The following is a 16,448-nucleotide window of genomic DNA, read 5'->3' as shown; positions in this document are numbered from 1 at the left end:
GAATCACCATGTTAAAAAGGTGCCTCTTTGCCCAGTTAGAACCACTTATTGACAAATGGGTTCCACTGTCAGAATTTTCTTGCTCTCCTCCCACCACACTTACAATGCAACGTGCAATGTGGCCACATGTATGAATGGTTTGTGTGACCTGTGGCTTCTCACAACTGCCCAAACTACTGTACCACATGCATTAGATTGTAGGCATGGTGAGAAAGCTTTCCCACCATACCTTTGGAGGAGCTACTTGCTGTGTATGAACTGGCCCATTGCTTAGTTGAATCAGGAATGGTTCTATGCAAAAACAGAAATATTTTATCTGTAAGCAATTTCTTCTTATGAATAAATTGCTTTGTAGTGGCTGAAACATTAATTCTCATCTTATTTTTTTACTGTACCAAACAACCAGTATAGAGGTAGTAGGTGCACAAAAATCAATGTGACAGCTGAATAGCTCTTTCTGTTTTGAAATAACTGCATTTTAACTATCTATTCAGAGTGAATTTCCCCCCACAAACTTATGTGAATACTCAGTTATAACAATATTCTTTCAATAGCAGCAGCTGGTGATATTCAGGAAGATAACACATTTGCCTCTGCTCTTGGGGAACTGCCTGCTACTTCAAAAAAGGGAAAGAAAAAAGGTACCCAACTGTCAAAAGTCATTACCAAACCTTTCCTCTTGCAGTGGGTCTCAGAGAAAAATACTATATAGTATAATTTTTATCGCATGGCTGGGAAGGAGACATTGTTGATGATTGTGTATTGATTTTTCTTCCAAGGTGGTGGTACTGCATAGTCCCAGAATTTATGTTCTTAAAGATATCAAACTTTCAGATTGATGGAATTCTATGGAAATATTGGATTCCTGTGCAGTGAGGAGGGACCCAAACTGAATACCTAGCATTTATTATTATTATTATTATTGTACTAGCTGGGCCAGTCACAGAGCATCTGCGACTCTAGTTTCTCCCACCTGCTGCCGCCACCATTTTCTCCCCACCCGCTTGTCTGCTGCAATTGTTGCCGTCTTTGCTTCTGTTCTCTCTGCTGCTCTCTCCGCCGCCTGCCTAGCTGATCTTCGCATTCGGCCCCAGTGCGGGCCATCCTTGCATTTGGCCATGCAGGCGGGCTGGAGAGGGATGCTGTGCCGCCCTCTCTGCTCCCTGCTCGGCCGTTCTCCTGGCCAGCAGTTTCTTTCTCCCCACCTGCCCGTCCCATTCACTATCTGGCAGCTGCTTGTGAACTCTTGCGAGAGCTGCCACACATGGGATTAGCGACGGGTACGCCTTATATATATATATATATATATATATATATATATATATATATATATTCACATACATACATACAGAGAGAGAGAGAGAGAGAGAGAGAGAGATATTTATGTACTGCTTTTCAACAAAACTCACAAAGTACTTTACATGGCAGAGAAATGGGGGGAAGTATCCTCCGTCCCAAAGGGTCTTGTAATCTTAAAACAACAAAGATAGAAGGGAGATTCTAGCAACAGCTGTGGAAAAGATGACAAGCCTGAATGAATAGGCATAGTTGCTTTCCTCCCAGTGAATGTAAGCAAATCACCACATCAATTGTGCCTTTTGTCAAATTAGCAGGGGTCATGGCTGGGAGCAGGATTATTTTAGAGAATTTATTATTTGTTCAGTTGCTCCTTCATTGGTTACCAATTCCTTTAAAAAGAGGTTATATGGGAATGTGGTAGTACAATTACATTATTAATTATTGTGTATTGATATTTCCTCCAAGGTTGTCGTACTGCACAGTCTAAGAAAAGTGAAGCTGAAGAGAAACTTAGAGCAACTCTGATCATTTGTCCACTTTCTGTCCTAAGCAACTGGATTGTAAGTTTTAAATATAAAGACTTTCTTTTTCTAATGTGTTCAGTACAATAACTCTTTAACAAAGCACGTGTATGACTATTGAGTATAATGTTGCTGAAATGCTGAATCTGGTTTCTCCAACCTTCTGAAATGAGTAAACTTTCAGTTTGTAGTCAGGTGAGAATAATGAAGTGAAAGTAAAGGTAGAGGCTGCTGTCCTAGTGAGGTCATTGATACATCCTTCTCTGGCTTAATCCAGACAAAGCTTCAAAAGGAGATGAGCTAGCTTTGACAGATGAAGTGATGCTGAACTTCCAGATATCTGCTGTAGCCATCTTCTATCCAGGCCCAGAAACCTGAAGAATACAAACTAGGAGTATCTGGCACCTGGAAGGAAATCTGTGTCCTTATTTCCCAGCTGCAAACTATTTCTAGAATATATATGCCCTTGGACAGCATATATATATGCCCTTGGACAGTTGAATAGGTACACACATTCAACAGCATACTCCTGTTGTTTAAGTTAATAGAAACAATGTGGGGTAGATACACTGAACAGAGCAGTATTTGAATAAGTGTAAACAGAATAATTTAAATTTATTTTATTATTATGGAATGGAATCAGAAATTGGGTGTTAGGATTGGAACAAGCGTTTTTTTTAAATTTCTTTTAAAAAAAATTAAGCCAGTACTTGATTAAAAGATGCAAGCTTTCTTAGTTACTGTTTAAGAGGTTAAGAGTGCATTTCCAAAGGGAGTGGGACAACTCACTGCCGGTCAATTTTACGCGGCCAACTCACCGCAGGGAACAATGCAACTCTCCCCCTCCCCCGCAAGCCCGTCCTGTCACTTTGGCTTTCGATCTGGAGCGGGCTAGCTGGAGGGAGATGAGAGGAAGCTAAATTTCCACCTACCACCCACCAAAGCATGTCTTTCACGTTCTGCAGTGGAAGAAAGAGTTCTGCCTTAACCAGATGGTGATCTGCCCGTGACAAAGGGGAGATGACAGGAGTCCCCATCCGCGGAACACCACCCTGATCAGAGCAAAAGACTAAATCGAGTGTGTGACCAGCATCATGTGTTGGTCCAGAGACCAATTGGGGTAGGCCCACAGTCATCATGGCTGCTATGAACCCTTGGGCAGCTCCCAACAACCCGGTCCCAAAATGAACATTGAAGTCCTCCCACCACCAACCTAGGCCACTCCAATGCCAACTCAGTGACCAGGTCCGTCAGCAAAATTAGCTACTCCACTGGGGTGATCGGTACACCAGCAGAAGTCCCAATTTATCCCTGGTCCCTAGACTTAAGTACACACATTCAATATAGACCAAATTCCTGACAGGGATCCTGGTAAGGGAGATGGTATTCTTATAGACCACAGCTACCCCACCTCCGTGTCCACATCCTCTCACCTGCTCCACCATAGAGTAACCCCCTGGAAGAAGCTGGGACCAAACTGGACCCCTAGCCTCTCCCAACCAGCTCCTTCATCCATGATCAAATCATGCATTACTTCTCATTACTTCGGATTTATTGTGAACCGACCTGGCATTACAGAATAATAAGGTGAGGTTCTGTGAGTGGTTGTCATTTCTCTCCAAGGTCAAAGGGTAGTAGGCCTTCTGGAAGGGGCAATAGCCATTAAATTTCAATATGCCCTTCCCCTATAACGACCTGCTGGCCTACCAACACCCTATCTTCGTTGATTACCCAACACCACTTGTATAGCTGCCCCATGGTCATTCCCTACCTCCCCATCAACACAAGACACATACCTGTATCAAGCCTAACTAAAAACTAAACAGCAATGAGGTGAGCAGGGCTCTGCTTTGAAAGGATCAAAAAATGTTGGCCCCAGCCCTCAGTCACACCCCTGAAGTCTGCCACCAAATGCCGGCCGCCTGGACACAACCTGCACCAGCGGCTGCACCTCCGGCTAGCCCTGGTCCCTATTTAAGCCAAAGCCCCCAGACCCCACCTCTCACGTGGGCTTCTGGAGCCTGGCAGCTGGAAGAGCCCCCACACAGCTGAAGCTCGTCAGGGCACACCGACTGTGGCTGTAGCAACAGCAACAGGATCAGCAGGTGATGGTGCTCTGCTACTCAAGGCCAGAGTGAGGGAAGGCCAGCTCTGCAAACTTCCCAGCACAAGCAGGCCAGGGAACTTAAAAGAGCAGACCTCAGCCTCCCAACTAGCCCTAATGGTGCAGCAGTGAAACAACTTGCCTAGGGAGCAAGAGGCTGTCAGTTCAAATTTCCACTGGTATGTTTTCCAGACTATGTTTCCCAGACTGGGAAACACCTAGATTGGTTAACAGTGATATAGGAAAGTGCTGAAAGTGCATCATCTCATAGTGCGTGGGAGGAGGCAATGGTAAACCCCTCCTGTATTCTACCATGAAAACCACATGGCTCTGTGGTCGCCAGGAGTCGACAACGACTCGACGGCACAAATTATGTTACTCATTTGTAGTCACGTAGGGCACATTCTTGTTTTTGAAGATATGGTAAGCCCAACTTGCAAAGGTTCCTGCTTCATTTGTTGTATTAAATCAGTGATTCTCAAACTTGGGTCCTCAGGTGTTATTGGACTTCAACTCCCATAATCCCCAACCAAAGGCCACTGAGGCTGGGGATTATGGGAGTTGAAGTCCAATAACACCTGAGGACCCAAGTTTGAGAATCCCTGTATTAAATAAATAAAACAGTTGTACCCTGCCTCTTGAACGTTTAACTGCTTCCTGCTGCTACACTTTGTGATGGGGGTGGGTTTGGAATTGTGCAACCGGCCCCATTGGCAGGTACGAGGATTGCCATTTTGTTCCCCTGGCACATGATGGTGGCCATCCAATGGGAGCAGGGGAGCGGCTGCATAAATGGCTGATTCCCTTTGCTCATTCCCAGTTGCTCTCGGGAGAGACACCAGCCCACCTACTGTTTCAGTGAGGGTTTTCTGGTCACCTCTTTGGGGGCCAATTAGAAATTTTTGGGGTCACACCTGATTGGCTTTGGGGGTGGCCTTTTTTAACCTACTTCTCACTGGTTCTCCTGGTAGGGTTTCATTGTTTAGGATGTTTGGTCACTTTGCGGAGGAGTGTGGATTGGGGTAGGTTGTTCCATATTGGTGTTTGTAGGGAGGACCGGTTAAGGTGAGTGGGAAGCCGAGGAACAACCCTTGCAGGTTTTATGAAGCTCTCCCCCCGCCACTGCCATTGCAGCTGCTTCTCTTCCCCCTCCCCACGCCACTTTCTTTGCCTGCCTGCTGCCCATTCGCTAGCCTGTCCATTGGCCTTATGTTCCCCACCACTGTCGCTTTCCTCTCCCCCTCCCTTCGCTCGTAAACTCTCACAGGGGCTGCCACACATGGGATTAGAGACAGGTATGTCTACGATAATTTTATAGAGAGATAGATATAGATGTGCGCACATGCACGCGTACACACACACACACAGACAGAGTAGTTGACCTGGTGCAGAGCATCTGCGCCCCTGCCCCCCCCTTCATTTCTTTCTCCCCACACCCACCCCGCAGCCCGTTTTCCCTCGGCGGCTAGGCTGCTTTTCCTCAGTGGCCAGCCAACCATCTGCCGGCCTGGTAGCGAATGCTTCTCGGCCGGCCATCTACTGGCCTGGCAGCAGCCGCTTCTCCTTCACAGCCACCTGCTTGTGGCTGCTTCCCCTGCGCAGCTGCCTGGCAGCCACCGCTTCTCCTCCACGCCCACTTCTCCTCCCATCCCCGTCGCTAATCCGCAGCTCTCTCGGGAAATGCCCACTAAACAATGCTACACCTTTTATAAAAAGGCCTTTTGCGTTCTCTCCAAAAATCCACTAGAACCATGCAGTGTTGGGCCTTGTTGAGAGAGTGGCATTCCATTATCCTGGGCCAGTTGTAAAAGCATTCTCTTTAAAGCAATGAGGAAATATTTGCAAGTTTGAATAGAGGTGAAAAAGTTAGGCTTTTGACCTTGTTCAAGGAACATTCCCCAGAAATGCAAAAAAAAACAAATAAATTTGGCTTAGGCAAGTAGTTTCTCTTCCCATATTGTGCGTTCTCCTACCATAAGCTTACAACATAATTAGCAATTGCTTTAGTTTCCACTGATCATAACACTCCTGTTTTAAACTTTAACTTCAGGACCAGTTTGAGCAACATGTTGATTCAGATCTTCAACTGAACATTTATGTTTACTATGGTTCAGAGCGCACCAAAGATCCAGCAATCCTTTCAAGACAAGATGTTGTCTTAACAACCTACAATGTTTTATCTAGTGACTATGGAGTAAGTATATAGGTTGCAGCAAGGTAGTAGCATCTTTTCTTTAGAAAAAGTTGTAATTGATATAGATTAGACTTTTTCAGAAAGTGAATCTAGTTAATCCTTTTTTCTTCAAACCAGTACCAAGGACTTGATTGTGCTTCCTATTTATATATTTTAACTCTTCATAACCTACTTTTCCATCTATACTGTCTCTAAGGCAGCTCACGAGACACTATGGAGTAGTCTGTCTCACTGAAGACTTTTGTGAACATGGATACTAGCTGTTATCTGATATCTTCTCCTGCCTCCCTGCCATGCTTGGGAATGCCCATTGGGAAAATTTGGCAGCATATTGGCAAGGGTTGGGATTTGGGAAATAAGGCTGCTGGTAGTGGTGTGCACGGAATCGGTGCCAGCCAGTTTGAAGGCGGCGGGGGGGATGATTTTAAGGACTAGGGAGGGTTCACTTCCCTCATTTCCCCCACTGGTGCTCTCTTTAAAAATGGTCCAGCGAGGCAGCAGCGTACCTCCCTGCTGCCTTGTTGCCTCCTCGGACTAGACGTGACCAGAAGTACCTGGTGCGCATGCGCATGTTATCCCCACACCTGCCTTTGAACCAGTAGAACTGCTGGTCTTTCGAACCTGTTCAGGGGCCCGTAAAAGGGCCTCCGAACAGGTTCATGCACATCCCTAGCTGCTGGTTATTAAAACTTCAGTAGGTCTGATGTACATAGCTACTCCCTCCCCAAATGGCAACTTGGATAATCTGGCAGCAGGTTACATTTACGGGGTGGGGCTTCTCCACCAGGTACTGCATCTAAGCATGATGCTGGGTTTCTGCATTGGCTCTGGCAGTCAGGGCTGGGGAGATAAGATGGCAACTACCCTTGCCCTATCCCATGTGTTGCAAATGCTAATGGTTTCTGTGCCTTTATTGAGAACTTTAATTTTCATCGTTCAGTTATTCATTAGATGTTTAGCCTACACTACATTGCATTTTCATAAAAATGGAGATAATACTGTACCTTTCTTGATCCACTTGGTGCTAAGTATTTAACTAATGGGGAGTGCATGGAATTGACTTGGGTGTTCCAAGTCGTCGTTGCAGGGATAGTCAAACAAGTGATATTTCTTACCTTGGTAGCTTTCAAGCTTTTGCTTTAACTGAGCAGCTGGAGGATCTAACTTGTTGTTCTAACACAGAAAATCTCTCCCTGCTCACTGAAACTATTTTGCCCTAGACATCTCCAGAGAATTTTACTAGTGTGGCAAGAGTTGACCTTGGCACACGCCACTTCTGGTCACTTCCGGTCCAAGGAGCAGGTGGGCAGGGAGGTACGCTGCTGGCCTGCCAGACTGGATTTTAAGTGAGCACCAGCAGGGGGGAACATGGGTGGGTGGGTGCACCCTCCCCTGCCCTTAAAGTTAACCCCCTCCCCCCCGCCTTCAAACTCTTTGAACCGCCCAGTGTTCGAACCTGTTCAGACGCCCGGAAAGCGGCCCCCAAACAGGTTCGTACACATCCCTAATGTTCAGTTCCTAAGTAACAATTGCTGTTTAGAATGAGGGGTGAATCATAACCCACATTACACCTCCATTCCCATAAGAAAACCTTGGTCACTTTGTTGCTGCTTTCTTATTTGCAACTCTCAGCTCAACAATTTGTTCTCAACAACTAGCAGATGACTGCTTTTCTTGAAAAACTCTATATGTTTGTTTTAATGTGATTGAACAATAGTGTGTATTATGTTTAAGCCATCAGAATGTCTTTCCTGAAAGCCATTTAAACAGAAGTTTGAGTTTGGGTTCCTAGTTCCTCCATTGTGCCATAGAGGTTAGTAGGATTGGATTTGCCATATAGGAATGCGGTGGTGAAGGAAAGAAAATTTTGTGAAGTCTGAGGCTTTTTGTGTTATCTTAAAATAGGCTTTTGTTTACTTCCAGGCCAGAGGTAAGAGTCCTTTACACAAAATAAAGTGGTTGAGAGTGGTGTTGGATGAAGGACACACAATACGAAATCCAAACGCTCAACAAACTAAAGCTGTGCTAGACCTGGATGCTCAGAGAAGATGGATTTTGACAGGTATGTATGTTGTAGGTGGAACGCAGCTCTGTGTGAATTATGATATTGTCTGAGACCATTTGTGTATGCAACATAACATCCCATCCCATCCTTGGAACACAATTGCAATGTGATGTTTTGCTTCTTATTTTGGCTTGCACTCCTATAAAATTGCTTTAGTCAGAGGTGTTTGTAATTGACACTTGCTTGGCTACAAAGACTTTGCAGGGAGCAAGCGCTTGGCATTGTCTTTAATTTTCTGATCTGTTTAAAGTCTAAAAGGTTAGGTTTTTGCAACTCATACAGAAGTGGCCATTTCCTATTCCCCAGTCCATGCAACTCCTAACCAAAATAATTTTTAAAAGCTCATCTGTTAACTGATAGAGTTTTCATTAAGGAATAGACAGAAAGTCTTGGTTGGACCAGATTCAAACACTATTGTTTTTAATGGGCTTCTGGGTTCAGACCCATAAACTCAAAGCATCTCTGCTACAATAGCAAGTGAACTGATCTTCAGTTCAGTAGCTGACAACCAGGCTAATGTTGTGCATGCTGGAAAATATTACATGTGCACAATGCTTTGCTAGTCTCCCTTACTCTCTGCAGCCCACTGTGCCACCTGAATATATATCCCTGTGAGAGCTGCACATTTCAGCCTGCACAGTGTTAGTCTGGATACCAGCCAGTGGAGTTTGAACATGCCACTATTTAACCATGTTGCTTTACTTCCTCAGCAGCTGGCCAACCATATTCCGAGGAAGGTTGCAACATCACACCATTGTGTTCTTTCCACTACTGTTTTACTGTGCTACACTCCACTCCACTACTGTGTACTAGGGATGTGCATGGAACTGAGCAGGGTTGGTTTGATAGGGGAGGTGCATCTTTAAGGGCGGGGGAGGGTGCACTTACCCCTCCTGCCACATTTCCCCCCCTGGAGGCACATCTGAGACTTCCGATTACTTCCGGGAGATGCGGCAATGGGGCGGCAGGGAGGTAAGCTGCCGCCCTCATGGTCTTTAGCAAAACGGAGAACCGGCGGGGGAAATGTGGAGGGAAGGGTACATGCATCCTCCCCCGCCCTTAAAGATGCACACTCCACCGGTGGAACCACCCACCATTCGAACCGGTTCAGAAGCCCATAAGGTGCCTCCAAACTAGCTCCGTGCACATCCCTAGTGTGCACTGTGGGGGAGAATGGCTACCCATGGGGGTGATTATTTTCTTTCCTCCCAATTAATGGGGAAAGGTAACATCATGGCATTGCATCCCTCCTCAGAACATTATTGGCCAGCTGCCAGGAAAGATCGTATGTTTAGACAGTACAGCCTGCCTATTAGACAGCAGGTTTGTGAAGAAAGGCTGCCCATTGTGTTGCTGCAAGGTAACCCCCCATGCCAGTGCTCCTGATATGGGATGCTGATGCATCTTGCACTATGGTATCAATTTGACAAGGGCTCCGCGCCCCCCCCCCCCGAAATCCCCAATGCATTTGACAGGGATTGGAATCAATTTGATTCTGATCATTTTGGTGATGAGCAGACCTACTATTTAGAAAGACAAGGCTATTATACAACACAATCTTCTATAATTAGACATACTGCAGTTCAGTACAGAATACTGGCTATGGTGCTGTGACTGGTGGTCAAATACAGAAGACTGACTACTTCCTGTTGGGTTGGATTGTGCATGGGGCAAGCTCAAACCAAATATGAAGGGGATTCCATTACTGTGGGGAAATGATTCTGTTACTGATGTGCTTGCTTTTCTTCTGATTAAATGCAAATATTCAGAGACACTAATGAGTGCAAAACTTTGAACATCAGATGTAGGGCGGGGCGGGGCAGGGGAGCCATCTAAGATTCTGTATTAGACTGAATTAGCATATAATTTTGGAAATACGTTTCATTATATTTAAGTACTGTAGCAGATTCTGCCATGAAAATTCTGGTGGTAGTGGTGGTGGTTCTGCATTTTTGTTAAGCATTTCAAACTTCCTGACAAATAATATGACTAAGGCGTGGATTAAACATCGTGAATTGTTAATCTTTAGACGTTTGTCTACAAAATGTACAAAAACCTGACCAGTTTACACCATTTTTAATATTTTACTTCTGTGTCCCTGTTTTCATGGAATTGCCCTCTTCTGGATTTCTTTCTACAAAGCCACTGGTCTTAGATCTTAGTCCCAACTTTTTATTTTTGAATGCATTGTGTGTGGTGTAATGTGTGGCATGCTTTTTTTTTTCCCCCTTTCTTCCTTTTTAGGCACACCTATTCAGAATTCCCTAAAGGATTTGTGGTCTCTTCTCTCCTTCTTAAAGCTGAAACCTTTTACAGATAGAGAGTGGTGGCACCGAACAATCCAGCGTCCTGTCACTATGGGAGATCAAGGAGGGCTTAAGTATAAAATGTTTCTAATACATTTTGGACAAGTATGATCTGTAAAGACCAAGGAATACTTTATATATAAAATTGCATTGAATGTGAGGAACTTGGAAGTTTAAAATCCTTTTAATAGAGTAATCTTAATAATCTACAACTTTACCTGGTCTAATTGCAAGTCTTAACAGTTCAGTAAGAGAGAGAAAACTTGTCTAACAGTGTGTGTTTCATGGGTTCTTCTTTTGTTTTGGTAGGCGCTTACAATCTCTTATTAAAAGCATTACACTCTGAAGAACTAAAACAAGCAAAGTTAATGGGAAGCCAGTTTTGAATCTCCCAGAACGCAAAGTATTTATTCAGCATATTACGCTTACAGATGAAGAAAGGCTAATCTATCATTCTGCAAAAAATGAGAGCATAGCTGCTATTAGCAGGTAAATAGTGCCAACTGTTTAGTGGGGAAGCAGAATTCCATTAGGCTGCATTCATTTGTTAAAATCAAACATAGCAGAACATCTCTTTCTCTCTTGGCAGAGGAGGATATTCTTTGAATGAGTTGTATTTGCCATTCACTCTGGAAATGCAGGGCCTTGTCATTCGTGGGCATTTCCATAGTAGCCCTGCTCAGTGCTGGTTTTGTCTAGCTCCACAAGACAGCAACTTAGTAAAGTTCTGTTGCTTTCATATATTTGCACTTCATGTTACTCTTTCAATGTTTCTCTTCACCTTCCTTATCTTGGGCAAGCAAGACGTGAGATTAGGATACAAAGTTATGACAACTTGAATGTAAAGGAAATGTAAATATGGAGCAATTCCTGCCCTTGGTAGGAAGTGTCTAAATAATATTATCTATTTATCTTCTAAAAGTAGCATGAATCAGATTGATACTCATGGACACCGGTGTTAATTATAAACAGGATAACAGGGAAATACAATGACTGCTTGGTCGATTGTAATTTTATACAAAGAAATCTGCTTGTTAGGCTGTTAGTTTGTTGCTGTTCGCAAAACATTTGTATGAGCTTTTGCCAGGGGATTCTTGATGATACTGTTGCTTGCACAAATGTGGCTGAATGTTACAGGGCTGTAGTCGCACATGAAAGTAACTTGCACTGTAAGTTTAAAGCATTCTGGATTGTGTTAATAATCAGATACAGTCTGCGGTTAACACTTCTGTTGTGTCTAAGTGTGGATAGTACAATTTCCAGTAATTTCAACCGAGCAGGAATTAACCTCTTTTCAAAAGAAGTGTAATTGACTGCAGTTCTTTTGATCTATATTTAATAAACTCTGTTTGTGCTATCATTGTTGTTCATTGAGTGTACAAAATAAAACATACTAAGTGGGTTTTTTGTGCTGTAACTTTTTTCTGTCTGTCAGTGATGATTAAAGCCGACAATTAGCTGTTAAACCTTGACTTGTGGCACTGCAATTTCATGGGACTCCAGTATATACACAATAAAGGTTGTGTGTGTACACCCATGTACTGCAGTTGTTTGGTGCAGGCGTACACTTTTAAATGCAGTTTCAATCCATTGCAGAGGATAAAATGAACTGGGACAAAAGAAGCACTATTTATACTGCAAATTGTGGGGTTTTGTAGAACCACTTCATATATTTAAATTATAGCATTGTTGCTTTATTCTAATGTCAAAATTATTCCTCAGGTATTTTGACGAGGGAACTGTCTTGACCCATTATGCAGATGTTCTTAGTGCTTTGCTCAGACTGAGACAGCTTTGTTGTCACCCAGGTCTTTGTACAACTGTGTCCTCTTCCAGCTCTGCAGAAGGTTAGTGTCTCAGTCCTTACTAAAAATGTTGTAGCCCTTTTAAACTCGGGTGCTGGTTTGGAGGGCAAGCAGAAACTAGTTGTACTGATTCAGTTGTAACACCAAACCATGGTTTGTGCTAAAGTGGAAGCAACTAACTGAATTGGAGCATGTGGGAAGGAGGGAGTACTTGAGCGCACGGTCAGGTAATGCCAGATAATGGTTAAGTGCTACATCATGTTTTGATAACTTTAACTTTATAAGCTGGTTCAGTTCTTCTGTAGAAAAAAGTGGGGTAAAATATTTTTAAATTAAAAAAATAAATAAACCAAGCCCATCATGTTGATGATAGAAGTTGCCGACTTCCAGGATACACCATGCATAATAAAGTGCTGGCTTATCAAAGAACAGCCTAACAGTATGGGATAAACAATGTTACTGTATCTAGGTCATGAGCTTTATTCCTCTGAGCTGCAGTCTGTGGTTCACATCACACAGTCTTTCTGAATTGTTGAAGTAAATGGTGAGGTTCTACATATCAGTCTGTCAATCAAGACCAAAAAAACCCCAAGCTTGTTCTGAAGTCCAGAAGAAAAAAAAAGGCAGCTGAATCTAATCTAGAAGTATTTGCAGTGTGACCAGCGAGACCACATAGTCTCTGCGCTCTAGAAGAAGTCTAGATTGGAACACTTGGAACGCTTCCTGTGGGCCACATAGTGGGCGGGCTCACCTGACATGGCAGCAAGTAAGTTTGGGAGAACCACTGGTAGGCTCCAAGTTGGCACCTCTGCTACTGTAGCCACTTTTGTGTCATGAAAACCCTGGAATGTTGACAGGAGAATGGCTGGTATATGACTCTGACATTTGAAGTTGACTTGATGATGGTGGGTACCAAACATTCTCCATCTGATGTTTCTGAGCTTTCACAACATGAAAGTGATGGTAGGAGTGCATGCCTGGTGGGAACCAGTGGGTCTCCCGTACTTACTTTCTGGCATGTTGTGTGACCCTCCCGATAAATATGCTGACTAAACTGTCCCACAACTTTAGCTTTGCCCTGAGTGTGAAGAATTTATACATTTAATATTTGTGTTAATTTTTACTTCTAGTCATTATCTAAGATAATTTTGCCATATGAGATGTTGAAATACATTGTGTCAAAAGAGACCTTTTAATGGTGATTTTGGGTCTAAGCTTAGGACAAAAATAGATCATTGTGTTTTTAAAGTATCACTGCAATTGTGCTTTCAGTTGTGTCTTAAATGATAGTGTCTAAATCTAGTGGATAAATATATTTTGCTCATTCATGAATAGCAAATTAAGCATTAGCTTTTTTCTTAATTGCAAAATAAAGCAGTGTATCACATGTTCTGCTGCTTTAATGTTATAGTTATAGTTAATGTTATAGTGAATGGTCCAGCCCTGTGACACATCTCTTCAACTGTGTGTGTGTGTGTGTGTGTGTGTGTGTGCGTGCGTGCGTGTTTATGGCAGGTAATGGTACTCCTGAAGAATTGCGTGAAAAATTAATCGAAAAGATGAAGTTAGTTCTAAGCTCTGGCTCAGATGAAGAATGTGCTATTTGCTTGGAGTCCCTGAACTTTCCAGTGATAACACACTGTGCTCATGTATTCTGTAAGCCATGTATCTGTGAAGTCATCCAAAGGGAGAAGGTGGGTTATTACCTTAAGTTGACTGTAATGAATTTATTCCAGGGTGTTCTGTATGGATTTGCAGAACAGTTTGCGGTCAGAATGTTCTGACCGTGAATTTTGGGCTGTTCTAAGCTTGGAACAGAACACCCTTCTAATGAAGGACCTGCTCTGAGCTCGGAATGGAATGACCCCGTACCAAGCTTGGAACACTTGGAATGTTTTGAGCGCCATTTTGGAGTTCAAAATGGCACTCTTCTGGCCTCAGTACTACCACAAAAGTTTGTTTATTTATTGTTAAATTTGTGTACTGCCCTTCATTAAAACAATCCCAGGGCAGTTCACAAAAAAATTAAGACTATAAAAATTACACAATTAAATGATTAAGTTAAAATATAAAAACATAGATCTGATTAAAAAGATTTAAAATATAAGCATAAGATAACCATTATTTTATTTATTTACTGTTAAATGTATCACCCAGGACTAGTGGCAAATGTTGGCTGCTGTGTGTGCAGAGGCTAGAAGAGCACCATTTTGGATTCCAAAACGCTGCTTGGAATGTTCTGTCGTAACAACCGGCTCAACCAATTGTTCTGACAGAATGTTCCATGGATCTTGTGTTCTGTTCCGAGATTGGAGTGGAACGCAAGGTCTGTTTTGTGCACATCCTTAGTGTTGCGTGCTAGCCCTGGGTGATTAATTGGGCTATTAATAGGGCTATTGTGTTGCTAAAACCGATTAATTTCCTTGTATACCTCCATTGCATTTTTAGCTGTTGTGAACTTGAAGTCTCTGATTTTTTCCTCACTTGCACATTAAATAGCATGCCATCCTCTTGCATTGACCTTTCATTGTGTTGAACCATACAGTACCATGTTAATGTTTTTGTTGAGCACTGTGCCTTTATATTTGTTTAAATTTTCTCTGGTTTGTATTCTGCAAAGTTGTTTAACCTGAATTTAGGTAGTGTTCTCTAGCTGAATTTACAGCTTTAGTAACTTTTTAAACAAACAAGCCAGACTGACTAACAGTTGATCTTGAATGTAAATAGTCAAGTGAGTGTCTTATTCCTCAGTAGAAAGAAAAGGCTTCTGTTCTGTTGTCACATAACTGGAATAGAGTCTGTAGAGCTCAACAATTAAACTGGAAATCTGAAAAAAGTATTCACCAGTGGAGCAATTACAGCAGCTCTTCATGAATCCAGTCCAGAGCAATACAATTAAAATATTGCTTAGAGAGCCAAAGTGTCTAGTGAACAAAAGGGAAGTAGACCCCAAAATTGCCAGACCTCTGTGATTTAAAACTTTCTGTAAGCCCTAGGAGAAATGTCTATTCCAACAGAGCATGTGTGCACATAACACAGAGAGTACATTTTCTATCAGAACAGTGCTATTCAGTGCACATTCTTGTGCTTTCAAGTTTGCTTCTCTAAACTCTTCATGAACTTGATGGTGATGGAACTCTTTGTTCCTGGGTAGAATGAAAAGTTGAAACACTTGAATATAACAGCAGAATACTTTGCAAGCAGGATGATGTGCTTGATTCTAAAGCTTCAGTGTCAATGAGATAAAGTTATCTTCCAGTTTAAAATGTAATGGCTCTTGGAGGTTTCTTTGTACATATTGTGAGGGCTTTCCCACTGGCACAAGGCCACAACTTGCGGACTTGTACTGACGGCAGGATAGGACTGTAAAAATGCTAAGGAAACACATCAGTGTTACGACAGTGGCCCCAGTGTAACAGAACTTTGTATGGCCATTTGAAGATAGAAGGCTACCTGTTTTTTGGATTTGCTGACTCTTACACTACTTATGCAAATTGTTGAGTATTTTTATTGGTTTTCTGAATGTTTATTTTTTGTTAGTGCCTTAAATGAGACAGGATATAAACAGCATATTTTTTGCTGCAAGCATAGCATATAGCTTTTGTACAAGCATGCAAGTAGCTTTCTTCTTAGTTGCGGCCAGGTTTCTGCTGGCTGGGATAGAACTAGACTCTTATCCTGCTTTGCTGTGCCTAGAATGGATAAGGACTGGAAAGCCATCTGGTCAAAGCTCCCACGCCAGTAAGAGGTAGGTCTGTCTAGTCACCAACCTCCTACAGAGCACATTTCAGACTATAGCATGTTGCAGTCTGTGCACCGCAGAAAGGTGCTAAACCAGTAGAAAGATACACAAAATATCATTAGTAGAAGTTTGCCATAACAATCAGGCCTTACTGGCAAGCAAAAAAAAAAATCCCTCCTCCCTTGAGCCGTATGAAAATATTATTTTGGTACTACTCATAACTATTTCAGCTCAAGCTACAGTTTGAAAATATTTACAGTGATAGCCTTGTGCAGGGGTAGGCAAACTTCAGCACTCCAGCTGTTGAACTACAACTCCCATCATTCCCAGCCACAGTAAATTGTGACAGGCGATGATGGGGCAGTAGTTGAACAGCTGGAGTGCCTAAGGTTGCCTATCCCTGGCCTAGTTA

At 42.8% G+C, this 16,448-nt stretch overlaps 1 protein-coding gene across 1 annotated transcript in view; it reads left to right on the top strand.

The window, feature by feature from the left end:
- The window catches only part of HLTF (helicase like transcription factor), a 59,859-nt gene that overhangs the window by 34,479 nt on the left and 8,932 nt on the right, over positions 1-16,448 (top strand). Inside the window, 8 exon segments of the mRNA XM_053310324.1 lie at positions 555-641; positions 1,765-1,859; positions 5,975-6,118; positions 8,042-8,180; positions 10,428-10,563; positions 10,799-10,978; positions 12,212-12,336; positions 13,810-13,988. Coding sequence (XP_053166299.1) covers positions 555-641; positions 1,765-1,859; positions 5,975-6,118; positions 8,042-8,180; positions 10,428-10,563; positions 10,799-10,978; positions 12,212-12,336; positions 13,810-13,988 — 1,085 coding nt within the window.

Source organism: Hemicordylus capensis, chromosome 3 (genome assembly GCF_027244095.1).
Source record: "Hemicordylus capensis ecotype Gifberg chromosome 3, rHemCap1.1.pri, whole genome shotgun sequence".
NCBI classification, from domain to species: Eukaryota; Metazoa; Chordata; class Lepidosauria; order Squamata; family Cordylidae; genus Hemicordylus; species Hemicordylus capensis.
Note: the sequence above shows the minus strand (reverse complement) of the source record. Positions and strands in the feature narration are given on the sequence as shown.